The sequence below is a fragment of the Peromyscus californicus genome, unplaced genomic scaffold, assembly GCF_007827085.1.
Source record: "Peromyscus californicus insignis strain IS unplaced genomic scaffold, ASM782708v3 Scaffold_16__1_contigs__length_79575227, whole genome shotgun sequence".
NCBI lineage: Eukaryota > Metazoa > Chordata > Mammalia > Rodentia > Cricetidae > Peromyscus > Peromyscus californicus.
The window spans coordinates 35,476,325-35,491,401 of record NW_026294458.1 but is presented as its reverse complement, the minus strand read 5'-3'; the positions used below and the strand labels follow the sequence as shown (position 1 = coordinate 35,491,401).

The window sequence follows — 15,077 nt, the reverse complement described above, 5'->3', positions numbered from 1 at the left end:
TGTTTTAAAATGATCTTCCTTTCAACAATGAACCCAGTGTTAAAAACACAAAAAAGTCAAAAGTGAAATAGAATTCCTCTTAAATCTCTCAATACTGGCCAATTAAGTCAGTTAGCAATGAGTGAAGCCTATTAGAAGTCTAAGCATAACAGCAAAACGAATAAACATCCAGCAATATTCTAAGATCCTTACTGGAGAAACTGTACACACTGAGCATATTTAGGTATACCATAAGGTCCTTCTGCATTCAGACAAGGTCTCATTAAGTAGCGTAGGCTGGACATTAACAGTCTCCGTAGCCCAGGCATGCCTTCAATTTGTGATTCCCCTGCCTTACACTTTTGAGGAGCTGGGATTACAGGCCTGAGGCAAGGGCCAGGCTTCATGTTTTGCAGAAACACTACTTTTTTACTGAAGAGTAACAAACAGAAGGGCAAAACTACAGCTAAATAGGAAAAACTGTTATGTTGTGGAATATTAGTTTAAAATGTGTTACATTTGTTTATGCTGTGGAATATTTGTTTAATGATGCAAAGATCTGTTGCATTCTTTTATGTTGCATTTGTTTAACTCCGTAAAGCTGTGTTACTTTGCCTGTCTAAAACACCTGATGGTCTAATAAAGAGCTGAACAGTCAATAGCAGCAGAGAGAAAAAGGTAGGGCTTCCAGGCAGAGAGAATAAACAGAAAAAGAAATCTAGGCTAGAAAATGTAGAGGGAGGAGCAAATAAAGGAGAAGAGGAAGACACCAGGGGTCAGCCACCCATCCACCCAGCTACCCAGCCACCAAGCCACACAGCCAGCCACGCAGTAAGCAGGAAAGAAAGATATATAGAATAAAGAAAGATAAAAAGCCCAGAGGCAAACACAGTTAAAGAGAGACAGGTTAATTTAAGTTAGAAAGATGGCTAGAATTAAACCAAGCTAAGACTGGGCATCATTCATAACTAAGACTAAGTCTCTGTGCATTTATTTGGGATCTGGGTGGCAGGCCCCAAAAGAGAGGAAAAAAAAAAAAACTACACAGTTACTTACTATCCTTCAAAAACATAATCAACATTCAAAACATAAAATGAATATTTAGTAACCAGAAATGAATATTTAGCAGTCAATAATATATCCCCATATGCTGACTGTAAAAAAAAAAAATAGCAATTACTTTGCTATTAAGTCATATAGCTTTCCCACCAGCCAAAAGTGATTCTAAGGTGCTACAGAGGCTGGGATGCTACCCAGGTTCCAGGCTCTTAGGAAATTAATTTCCAGTTTCATGGATGCTGACAGAAGTCTCCAGGCTACTGGGTCAGCACAAAAGATGTGTTTTACTCACAGCAAGACAGTGACGGAAGCATCAGCTGTCTCTTGCATGTATTCCTTAACCCTTAATTCTCTCTCTGAGGATGACCAGTGGTAACCACACACACCATGGGACTCTTAGTGATGTACAGCCTGGAATTTAAGGAACCCAGATCTTTTCTAATGGGCAATAAACATGCCTGTCCAGTCATCTGGGAGAATATTACTTGTGCCTTACAAGAATGAAGATACCCAATCTCCTGATCCTCTCCTTTCTCTCTCCTGCCACCAGGGCCAAAATATCCAAGCCAACAGAGAAATGGCTGGAAGGCTACCAGGGTTCAGCAAACAGGATCTCTGATTCAAAAGAAAACAGCCTTTCTTGTAGTGTTTTAATATGAAGTCTCTTTTTAAGTATATTGCAATTTATTTAAAATATTTTGAAGCATATTTAATATTAAAGCTATAAACTATTACAGAAAACACGTTTTAAAGTACTGGACTCCTAGTTTTGTTAAGATTAACTATTCAAAAAGTTAATTAAAAAAGTGAAAATGTACAAAAATTTCTGAGAATGAAAATGCATGAATCTTAAACCTTTTTCTTAATGAATCAACTCCAAACTAATTAACTGACAAGAATTGAGGAGAAAAAAAATTACGGAATTTGGAGATTTGTGAGAGATGTTTTTGGTTATTTAATTTTTTTGAAAGTAAAATAAAATTACATCATTTCTCTTTCTCTTTTTTTTGTTTTATATAGAGGTTACACAAACTATACTTCAAAAACAATTTGAAGACACAATTTTGGAAGTTTAAACCTTAATGATGTCAAAATGTCATTAAGCAGTGCACACAAAGAAACAGTCAGAAGATGGGTGGAGGGAACAGCAGGGAGAGAGGGAAGGAAGATGGGAAGGGAAGGGGGAGGGGAGGAAGTGTGGCGGGAGCTAGGAAGAGAAGATGAGGAAGGAAGGGAGGAGAAGGGGAGGGAAGGAAAAAGGCCATGGGCTTGAACAATAATTTTTCAAGATGAAATAAGGAGTCAAAAGCTAGATGGATCACAGATGGGTGCTTCAGGTGCAATCCTTTCCTCTCCCTCTGTCTTACTACGGAGCAAGTCCTAGGAATGTAGCTTTTGCCATGCTTAACATCACGCACTTCTCCCTCCAGAACATCAACTACAATTGCCTCCTATTTCATCCTGTCTCCATGTCTCTCCTTACTTTCCTGTCTGTGTGTGAAGGTGAGTGATGAGAAAGTAGAAGGGAGACCCGGGGGGAATAGAAAGCATAGCAGGAGAGATATGGGACACAAGAGAGGGTAAGGGGTGAAACTTAACAAAGTATACAATGGGCATGTGTGAAGATGTTACAATGAATCTTTTTATTTTCTATACTTACATAAAATGCATGCACCTGTAGGTGGAAGTCATAGACACCAGAGGGTATACACAAATGATCCTTTCCAAGACGTGAAGAACATATCATTATTCTTTTACTGCATATAATTTTAAAATTTTATATTATAGCATATCATTCTATTTGTGTTATACATGTGGTGAATACATACATTAGTTAAGTAATGGAGATATATAATTTATATATATGAATGAATATAGGCAAAAAATTGAGTGATATCCTATGCTAAAAAAGTACTTAGGAGTAAGTTGGTAATGAATACAATTAGGATTTGAAGACCATTGCTAAAATTTCTTAACCACACATACATATTGTGATCCACCCAGCATATTAACTGAACCCTCTTCCACAGAAAACTTACCGATGGCTTTCATTTTTTTTTTTTCGGGACCCAAACAACTGAGCTTTAAAAGTATGGCTTTGCCAAAGAAAGCACCAGGCAGAGGTGTCAAAATACAGTGCAGAGGAGAGAGAGCCAGCAGCACCGAGTATGCTCAGTCTTGAGCCAGGGCAGCCCTTGATGGAGCAGAACCCACCCTCTCTTGTTTGATTCCACAGTCACCAAGATCGTTCTGCATATAACGCAGTTCTGCAGACCATTTGTCAATAATGCCACAACATCTTCTACCTGACAGTGGCATTAATTACTGTAACATAATAAAATCATTATTCTGTTTTGCTTGAATTTTTAAGTTTAGCCAATCTAGATCTACTCTTTACATATGTTCTTGTTTTTAATATGATTATGCTTAATGATGCTTCTTTCAAAGTAAAGAGAAGAATAAAGAAAAAGGAGGGGAAGGTAATGTATTTACAAAATACTGACATTCCTATGTCCCTTTCTTTGAACGAACCAGATGAGCACACACACAGTAAGTCATCCCCACTCCTATATCCCTAGGAAGAGGCCAACTTCGTTATAAATGTATGTTCTCTACAATATGCACTCTTCTTGGAGGCCAATGTTCTTCTCACACTTCTGTCAGTGGCCACTGGTAAATTAACTCACCACTTTTAGTAAGTAGGCACTTTCTAATGATAAAATAATAATTTTAAGCATTGATCACTTTTATATCCTGTATCTCAAACTGAAGACACACTGCCTATAATTGGTAAGTTACAATTTTGTATTTTTTGCATTTCAGACAATGAGTCAAACAGTAGCAAATAAAAACCTTCAATTGGTATTTAAGTTTCATTATTTTATTGACATAAAATACTATAATTTGTTAAATAAGACAATAATGGGAGCTGGTTCAACAGGAATTATTTTTGCACTTATATTTCAGTTGTTAATTTTTCTAGTGAACCTGTTGTAGAGTTTCACTGTAAAAGACCTCAGTTTCAACTGTGTGGTCCCTCTATTAATTAAAGAGAACTAGCTTGTCTTTTCTATAATGGAAAAACAGATCTAGTTAAGAGCCTAGAAGAATATATATATTACATATATATGTAATATATATACATATATGTAATATATATACATATATATGTAATATATATATACATATATATATATATCTGAATGGAGAGGAAAAGAAATAAGTTTTCTTTGTTCTTTATTAAAAGTGAAAAGTAAATACGGGAAACCAAAGAAAGTCCATCCAACTTCCCTGGGAAATCAAAGGCAGAGGCAATAAACCCAGCTATAAAGCAGTCATTTTCCCCCAGAGCAAGCAAGGTCATTTGTCTTTAACTCATTTTTACAAGGGGACATACATAATCTTAGAACAATTCAATTTTCACTTTTAATTCTTTTTGGTTTGCTTTAGGTTGCCAGATGTGGAAGTTCCATCAAAGTCAAAGATTAACTCTATTAATTCTAGAACTAGTATGTCCATACACACACACACACACACACACACACACACACACACACACACACACACACACACACACATAGTATTTGAAGTAAGATCAAAGAACAAAACTGCTTAATTACTTCACAATACAAATGGCTCATTATGAGCCAGACAATATTATGCTCCATATAGGCAGCTTCTCACCTGTTAAATTTCCACACCAGCACCAGACAACAGATATTATCACTATCTCACATGTACTTTGGACAAAAGGAAAAGGACTGATGGAGAGTCCAAGGAGTGTGCCCAGAGACAAAGTGAAGAAATGTTGCAGTCAGAAACCCTACACACACACACATTCTCTCTCTCTCTCTCTCTCTCTCTCTCTCTCTCTCTCTCTCTCTCTCTCTCTCTCTCTCTCTCTGCAGAGCCTCATATCTAAACCACATTCCTCCCATTCAAGGAAATAAATTGTTTTGTCTTTCTCTCATAGGCTATGGGGCCATACAACTCCTCTTCTTCTCCCCTTCTATGAATTAAATAGACAATATTCATGAAAGCATAAATGACACATTCTGAAGAAGCATCTACAGAGACAAATACATGAACCTGATTTCATGAAGCTCAAAAACTAGCTGAAAGGATGATAATTATCCAAATGATTTTAATGAAATAGTAAACATAGTAAATGCACACTCTGCTACTAAGTATTAGTGCCCACACATTCTAAGACATACATCATACTCTGAAAAACAAAGTTAAATCAGAGTCCCTGTCTTCAAATGGACTGTCTAGTCTCCTGGAAATGCCTCAACTGGGAAACAGGAACATATCATAGTTACTTGTAAACTAGAAGAACAGATGGGAACCTGGGTACTAGGCCAGTAAGAATGTGGAAACCCACTTTAGATAAAGTCTGTCAGGAAAGCCTCCAAAGTGGTTGGGCACACCATGGGTGACTAGCCACCCAAGCTGTGGTAGGAAAATTAACAGAATGAAGCGTGAAAACAGAGAAGTGTGCAAGGGGAAATGCTGGTAAACTGTTGGAGAGATGTTTCTTTGCAGATGACCTGGTTGTGGGGGCAGGTACAAGGTACAACAGGGGTGGGGGGACGGAGAGAAAGAGATCAATTAACCTTTCCTAAAACCTAAAGCTTAGGGGGTTAGACTTGATCTCAGAGCCAATATTCCTGAAAGTACTTCTGGTCAACTGCTTCCCACAGTTGGTCTTAGAAGCTGTTACCGAAGACAGGGGTTCCAATAAAAGGGCTGTTATAGCAGCAAGCCAGGGGGAGTGGAAACTTCAACATGAAGAAGCCAACTGGTAACAGACACACTAAGAGAGGACACCCAAGAGAAGTCAAAAACAGTAGTCCATCAGACCTTGCTGAATAGCAATTTGATGAAATCCCAATGGCTACTGGTCCTGCTTAGAAAAACAGCTTCCCCAGAGTGTGAGCACTGTGGTCCCTCTCCTCTTCCCTGAGCCTCCCATTCTGTCCTCTTCCATCCATCCCTCCATCCCCTAAACTCTCACCTGCCCTCCTCCCTCTCGGCCTTCTTTCCTAGGCAATTATACACTTGTGAATTAGGAAATGTGCCAGACTGAAAATGCTTCTGGATTAACAGTATGGTTCCTGCCCCCCTTGGATTATAATGATTATTTCAGAATATGAAGATTTGGTCTGATAGTGTCTCATTTGTAAACTTATATTGATACATTTATTCAATAATATTACTTTCCTACATGTTTCCATTATCTCCTGGTGAAGAGAATAAGGAAGTAAAGGCAAGACTAAATTTATGAAATAATAAATGGATTTGCATAAACATTTGACATGTGTAGGATTCTCTATTCCCTTTTTCATGCCCATTTTGTCTCACTGAGGCTCTCCAGCACACAGGGCCAATTGGATGCTCTGCTGAGCCCCAGACAGAGAGTAAGCATACAGTATTGAAGTCATTTTTTTTTTAATTCCCTGTTTTCATGAGGTCTGACCTGAAATTATATTTCTGAGTATCATAAACTCTTACAAAAAAATGGCTTGTTTTCTTTTCTAATTCATTCTTAATGTTTTGTTAACGATGACTTTATCCTTCAGGAGAGTAAATCACAAAAATGGTCTTTAAGCAAAAAAAAAAAAAGTTACAAAATTACAATCTGACTGTAAAAACAACCTCCTATGGGTCTGCTTGAAACGAATTATATTCTGAAGTGTAAAGTCACTGGTTAGATTAAATGAAATCGTCTTCACTTATCATTACTATAAAGGAAAAATGACAGGAATTCTTTAAGACGAGAACCAAGTAAACATGAGCTATTTGGAGCATGATGAAGAGAAAGGATTCAGTCCATGGGAAGTTACACGATTCATGCACTGTTCATGAATTCAAAAGACACAGGGAAGTACAGAACAACAGTCAACAACAGAGAGACTGGAGATGCTTTCTCGGACAATCTCGCAAAGGTGTTGCTCATTTTATAACTCTAGTTTTATTCCTGTATCAATCAGGTCTGGAAGCACCTTGGAATTGTATGCAATGTCCAGCCTTTCTAAGTCAGTCGACTCAGCGGGCAGTGGGAGGACTGGGGAGCAGGGACAGCACTGTTAGACTCAGAGGGCGGAGGGAGGACTGGGGAGCAGGGACAGCACTGTTAGACTCAGAGGGCACTGGGAGGACTGGGGAGCAGGGACAGCACTGTTAGACTCAGAGGGCGGAGGGAGGACTGGGGAGCGGGGACAGCACTGTTAGACTCAGAGGGCACTGGGAGGACTGGGGAGCAGGGACAGCACTGTTAGACTCAGAGGACAGAGGGAGGACTGGGGAGCAGGGACAGCACTGTTAGACACAGAGGACAGAGGGAGTACTGGGGAGCAGGGACAGAACCCTTAGACTCAGGGCAGTGGGAGGGCAGTGGGAGGGCTGGGGAAGGAGGCACTCGGCCTGTAGCTTAAGTGATCTCCTGACAGAACAGTTTTACACCATAGCAGCCTCTTGATGTCTGTGGCTACGCAGCGAGACCCAAGGCGTCTGAAATTCATAATTCACTGTACTGTGTGGTGTCAGCAAAGTAAACATGACTCTTAAACTATGGGCAGGGCTGTCATTTCTTGGGAGCCTCCTAAGAAAGCATTTATAACAAAGCAGAATTTTCAGCTTTCAAAATGAATTTCAGTGAACAACCTGTTCTATACATTTCCAGAAGCTGTGAGAGAAACATTATTTTGAAAGTCACCATGTGTGCCCTGGGTTCTCAGTGTTAATACAGGAGCTGCAAATGCTGGCATTCTTCCGGAATGTGCCTCTCTGCTTTGCAGCACTCATACATAATCCATGAGTATACTCTCCGCTTCGGTAGCTCACATTAGTAGGTGAGGATGAAACTACTAATCCCTCACTGGAAAATGGATATAGAAATGTTCATACTACTGGAATAAAATGGTACTTTCTCCTTTCATTTCAAAAGTCCATTTTAATATAGGAAGTGAAAATGGGATTTAATATTTATTTGAAGCCAAACCAGGGAGGTGGCACACATCTATGATCCTGGCCTATGGAAGGCAGCCTAAGGAGGACCTGAAGTTTCAGGCGAGTCTAAACTACATGGTAAGACCCTTCTCAAACAGCAAACAAAATGTATTTTTTGGAACCAAAATGTTGTATGACTGCTAAAATTACTGCTCTATGTAAGTATATTCTAGTCATGGTAGAAGCTCCCTAAACATTTCATGATAAAGGAAAAGACAAAGATTTAACCAATGCTACAATCACCCGTCTGAGAGCACGGAGTAGCTCAAAGCATAGCCCACACTTTACATGTCTAACTTCACAATTTATGTAACAGACAGATACATCTACCCAGTTTTTAAAAACTCATCAGTGTAGAAGCCAGCCATCAGTCTTCCTTTCTATTGGGCAGTATGTTTCTGACATCAAGAGCATCTGAAAACGCTCTTTTTAAAGGAAATCTTATGAAGTCACCAAAGAAGCCATTTGCCCTGTTGTTCACTTCTGAGGGATGCTCCACAAAGTTTTTAAAATTTTATATAAATTTATATAAATTATGATGAATTCATACATTCGATCCCGAACATTACCCTGCTCATGGTCATTTGTATCTGAGTAAGATGTGTTTATGAAAACATCACCCCCTGGTCTTCACTTGGCAGCTCTGTGATGACACTTGTAACATGGCTTCTGTTTAAACATAATGGGCTTTTGTGTCCAATGCACAGAAAGGGGAGCTGGGTGAAACAGGGAGTTTCCTGCACCTCATTCTCAAAAATCTTTTCTAAGTTTAACATACACCTCCTCTAGGAAGAAGTCTACAGTTGTTTTTATTTTGTTTTGTTTTTTTTCCTCTTTGAGAGCCCACCACCTAGCTCCCAAATAAATATACAGAGATTTATTCTTACTTATGAATGCCCAGCGTTAGCTTGGCTTGTTTCTAGCCAGCTTTCTAACTTAAATTATCTCGTTTCTCTTTAACTATGTTTTGCCTCTGGGCTTTTTACCTTTCTTTATTCTATATATCTTTCTTTCTTCTTACTCCGTGGCTGGCTGTGTGGCTGTGTGGTTGACCACTGGAGTCTTCCTCTCCTTCTTCTTTTATAGCTCTTCCCCCCTTTTCCCTAGATTCCTCCTCCTATTTATTCTGTCTGCCAGCCCTGCCTTTTTCTCTCTCCTGCCTAGCTATTGGACGTTCAGCTCTCTATTAGACCAATCAGGAGTTTTAGGCAGGCAAAGCAACACAGCTTCACAGAGTTAAATAAATGCAATATAAAAGAATGCAATACAACTTTGCATCATTAAACAAATATTCTACAGCACAAAATGTAACACATCTTAAATTAATATTCCACAACAGAAGTCCCTCTTTTTTTTGCATGTATATGGGGTGTGTGTGTGTGTGTGTGTGTGTGTGTGTGTGTGTCCACATGTGTGTGCATGTTTGTATCTACTGATGCATGTGTGTGTATTCATACACGAAGAAGCCTGAGGTCAACACTGTATGTCTTTCTAAGTCACTCTCTACCTTATATGTGAGGCAGGGTCTCTCACATTACCCCAGGCTCAACAACTCAGTTAGTCTAGCCTGCCTGCTTGCTTCAGGAATCCTAGCTCCATGTTCAGCATGCTGGTGTTACAGATGGACTGACATGCCCATCAACAGTTATGTGGATACTGGGAATTCAGACTGTGATTTCCTGCCAACAAGGCAAACACTTGCCCCTGTGCTAACTCCACACTCCCTTTTATGCTTTTTAAAGTAAATATTCCCCTGTACCTTTTATATATATGCTAGATGAGTATTAAATGATAAGAAATTATACACATGAATTGTTTTATATATCTCTGCTTCTCAGAGCTAACTGACTCAGTAAGTTCTTTCAGAATACATAATTCTGTCTAATCTGACATTCACTCTAACAACAAACATTATATGTTCCATTTAAACACATTTATTGACTACAACAGGAACAATTACCATTCTAAACATCTATCAAGGTTTGGGGGACATAGCTCAGTGGTAAAACACTTCAGTAGCATGTACAAGTTCCTGGATCAAATCCTCAGCATTAAAGGGAAAAAAAAATCAAACCTTATCAAAAATACTAAATACTATCTATATATACTCAAGACAAAAAAATGACAACATAGAAAACTAGGTCATTCTAGAAAGATAGACCCATACTACAAATGTAATTTCTACTTACTTGTCTCCAAAAAACTTCCTCCAGAATTCAGCAGCATCTGCTTTTGTGATCCGGAAGTTATCTCCCTGGAACTGGCCATTGGGAAAGATTGCTTTAATTTCTGCCAGCATGTGACTGAAGATAAGGGACAATTTTGTGAGATTCCGTCTGTACAAGGGAAAAAATAAAGAGAGGTAAATACATGCATGCAACCTTTATTGGGAATCTATATTAAACCAAGTAAATTCTGTATATATCAAGCTGAATCTTAGTAGACAGTCATGCATGCACCTAAAAATAGGTTGATCTCAACCTGAGAACCCATCTAAAACAATGTTCTCTGCACACTTACATTTCTAACAGGTTTTATTTCATCCTTTATCCATGTACTTATTTAACGGAAACATGAGCAAGAAAAATTACGTAATTTCACTCATTACACTCACAGTTTAAAGAGAAAAATAAACTCATGGAAAGCATAATCAAATATAAGTGCTAAACACAAATGACAGGGTGCTATTTCCACCTGGAAATGTCAGGGGAAATTTGGCATTAGAGGGGAGACCAAGGAGATATGTAATTGCACCGCATACAAAATGTCCCGAGGTAGAGAGGAGGCTAGGGAGGAGAGGAGAGGGCACTGAAAGCAGCAGGGGCAAAGGTTTTCAGAGTATGGATATCACTCTGGGTCACTGGAGCACAGGAGAGGGAAAGAAGAAGTGACAGGAGGAGAGGACATTTATTTGTGCTTGACATGAAGAGAGAGCCAAATCAATGAGCCAAAGTTTCTGAGTTCACTGGCCTCTTGCACCTACAAATGAGCTGTCCTTTGGAAGGATTGGAAACAAACATTTCCAGACTTTCCTGGGCCATTCTAGCATGTTTCCCTCATGACAACGACTCTATGGGAAGGGAGCCAACGTGGGTTGAATGACATGTCTCAAAAGGACACAGTGATAACAGGAGGAGAAAGGATGGGAAGACAGAGAGTAAATGCAGGGATTCTCCATCCTAACTCCCATGCTTTGGGGGATTCCAATGTCATTTCAAATGTGTTCCATAGGGCAAAATAGCACTATCCCTACATTCGCTCTTATTTCTTAAGTCTATGACATAAATTCCATTGAACGGCCCTGGACTGCCACTGCTGGATAGCGGAGAAGCAACTGAAACACAAAATGCTAAGAAAACTTATTTGAAACTAAGCTTTAAATGGACTTTACATTGTTTTTAATTCATAATCACCAGCCAGAATGCAACCAACCAACCCCCCCACCACACACACAAACGTAAAACTTCTATTTTTGAGGCTTAAACCATTTTGTGTTCATATGTGTGTTGGAGGTTGGGGTAGGGCAACTGCCTCAAGAAAAAACACATGAAATATAGAGAACCACTCAACTTGCAATATGTAAAACCTTGCATTTCAGCAATATCTTTGTCACTAAAAACCATGCTTCTCTCTCTGCCCATTTTTTCTACTGAAGGTGTCTGTACTTACTGACAACAGGAAAACAAACACACACCAAACAACAACAAACAACATGCTTCGAAGAGATAGTGTAATAGGAGTACTTTGCTTCCTAAAACACTTTTAAAGATACATGAGATGAACAGAGAAAAAAGTGCAGATACTCAATAAATGAGAGAGTAAAAACAAAGAGGAAACAATAGAGTGTAAATTGTGCTGTTATAATACCTTTATCTTCAAGCAAAGTGTCAAATAGTCTCACAACATACGTCATCTATGAAATTTCATTTCTAAGGAGTCAGAAGTTAGCAATCTGCAGATTCACTATCCCTGTCCACAACTCTTCATTTTCTGAAATACATCCGCACTGGTGCTCAACACAACCTGATTCAAGCGCGAATCTGGGACTCAGCTGAATCTTTAAGATTGACCTGGCTGCCTTATGCCTGCCCATCCATCCAGATTAAAATGACAGCGGGTGTTAAGACATGCATTCTAGGAGATGAAAAGCAAACTGTTCTGCTCAATAAGAGCAACAAAGTGTGCTCAACCTCAGCTGTAAAAGACCTTCAAGATCTATGCTTAGAGAAAACATAAAGTCACTTTAGAAAACCTGCAATGAATTAGGTCCTATTATTAGGTGAGAGGGTTAGTTTTCCACCAAACTTCCAATTGACACATAAGAAAGAAAAAAGAAAGATGAATATGGTTATAATTAAGATAAACCAACTGTTCCTTATTTTCTAAAATGCTTGCCTCCATCCCCTTGTGTCTTTGTTCTTTAATCATATCCAAATGTTTCCAATTCCTCCTTGCTAGGTATAAGTCTGGAGCATAAAGTCAGTGATGACTAGTCTTGGATATTTGAGCCACATGAGATGAAAGAGGGCCGAGTGAATTAACGTGTTCATTGGTTACTTAAGACACTCAACTTTCAAACAGAAACATCAACATTTTATGATTTATAATCCAGAGGCGCTAACAATCACTAGTACATACATAAATAACCACTCCTTATTCCTTTATGTGTATAGTTCCATTCTTTTCAAAACCTGCAAATGGTCACTAAATTTCATCAGACTTGTTTTACATGACCTGAGATAATGAAAAAAATGTATTTACCTGTCTTTTGTTTTTTGGAGCTTTTTTGTTTTGTTTTTGTTTGTTTGTTTTTCAAGACAGGGTTTGTCTGTGTAGTTTTGGTGCCTGTCCTGGATCTCGCTCTGTAGACCAGGCTGGCCTCGAACTCACAGAGATCCATCTGGCTCTGCCTCCCAAGTGTTGGGATTAAAGGCGTGTGCCACCGTTACCCAGTGACCTGCCTGTATTTTTTTAAAGAAACTCCAACTCATGTTGTTAAAAGTATTTGGAGTCATTAGTGTCATGTTATCTTAATTTTCATATAGTCCAGAATCTAGAATTTTATTACATTTATACACATACACACACACACACACACACACACACACACACCCCACAAATATGTAAATGACCATTCTGGGAACTCACTGCCAAAAACACTGATTTGTGAAGGTTATAATTCAAAAAGTTTAATTAAATCTTCTATCTATTACCATTTAAATTTGTTGTCATAATAATCAGGCTATGACATTCCTGTATTTTTCTATGCAGTATAGGCTTTATGTAATTCCCCACCATACTCTGTATTATAGACACCCAGCTTTTAACAACACCCTACCTTTAAATAACATATAAAATTACACTTATTTCTAAGCATCTAAATACAGGGGAAGAAAGCATCACTGAGCATGTTCTCTGAGGCTGAGATATTTGCTCCTATCATACAATCATTCAATTCCATAGTGAGACAGCTTTTCCTAAAGTGACCTGACTTGCTACCATAAGATCAGAAATGATGACTAACGAACAGAAGGTTTCTTGATTACTAATTACTAGTCAACTAAAACTCTCCTGTCTCACCACAACTTAAAAAAAAAATCTGTTCACAAAGACTTTAACAATGTTACAAATATAATTGTAACTTCATTTACAAGGAATTTTGTATTATGAATTCTTTCATTTACAAGAAAAAGTTCTCAATACTATTTACCCTCCATTAACCATCACAACTTGAGCCATTTTTCATTTGTTTAGTGGGGAGCTTTGTTTATAAAAGATTGTTTCAGAGTAAAGGTATTTTGAAATACCAGCCAATCAGAAAGTAGATATAAGTACTGAACAGAACTGCTGAAGATGTCCACATTGCAGGAGACTGAAAAGGAGGGAAGGAGAGGGAACTTAAACAAGAAAACAGGAGAAGAAAAGTAAAGGCAGCTTTACCGCTGTTTGAAAACTGCGCAATGCATCCCTAATGTCAAGGCCACCACCTAAGCTGCAGGACACCTCTCTGTCCTAGGTTCAGTCTCTAAGACTGCATCCTCTTTCAACGGTGAGAATCAAACTCTCTGGACCTCAAGCAAGGATGTGGAATGTGTGATAAAAACATACAGCTGAATCAGAATGAATAAATGACTTCAACTGATGGCATTTCACTGTTTATGAGTGAGACCAAGTAGTTTAGATGGCTCAAGCCAACATCATAGAGGACAAAGAATAAATATAGTTTGATATCGAGACCCATAAGGCTACTATTAGTGAACTTCGGCACAAAAAGACACAAAGAGAACATTACCGTATCACATATCAGGGGTGATGGTACACCTTAATCATGGCCATTATGACTTGATGAATTAATGTGGAAAATGGATTAATAACATCAATTTTTCATTGGCGGCACCCACTAAACATGAGAGATGCACAAAGCATATAATCTAGTGAGATTGCACATTGCTGGTTTGTTCTATCGGAGAAATAGCTGTCATAAATCAAGGAGGAAATAAAAGCCCTGAATTAGTCAAAAACTTTAAAAGACATTTAATTAGTGACTCTAAACTTCATAAGAATATGCTGCTTTGGGGAGAAGAAATGGAGGTTCACACTTTATCAAAAACTATTAATAATTCAGTCCTCACATTTAAAAGCTGGAGCATATGTTTCTAAGTCTTGACAAGGTGAAACAAAGCTACCATAAACCCAAAGCAGCACTTAAAGCATGTAAACAGAGGCAGTTAAAAGGAAACTCAGGTCCAGTTAAGGAGCAATTTCTACTGCATTTGCAACAGAGTGCCTCCAAGACAGGCTTAGAGGTGCTCCACACTCTTGTTGACCTTGGGTACCCTCATTCCTAAGGGAGCAGGGAGACTTGGCTGATGTCAGCGCTGCCTTTCACTTCTCCCTCCCGAGAACAGTCTATTATTAAGAAGATGCCTGCCAGTCTTAAATCAAACTGATTATCACTCACTCCCTCTGTCCAAATACTAAAAGCTGTCAAGACCTCTAAGGGGATCGACAAAGATTCTTCTTTTTTA

The 15,077-nt window shown here is 38.6% G+C and overlaps 1 protein-coding gene across 4 annotated transcripts in view; it reads right to left on the bottom strand.

Annotated features, from left to right (window-relative positions):
* Cblb (Cbl proto-oncogene B) overlaps positions 1-15,077 on the bottom strand; it is a 188,027-nt gene that overhangs the window by 92,899 nt on the left and 80,051 nt on the right. For all 4 annotated transcript variants that reach the window (XM_052740864.1, XM_052740866.1, XM_052740865.1 and 1 more), the window contains exon 4: positions 10,239-10,385. In XM_052740864.1, coding sequence (XP_052596824.1) covers positions 10,239-10,385 — 147 coding nt within the window. The remainder of the gene's footprint in view (positions 1-10,238; positions 10,386-15,077) is intronic.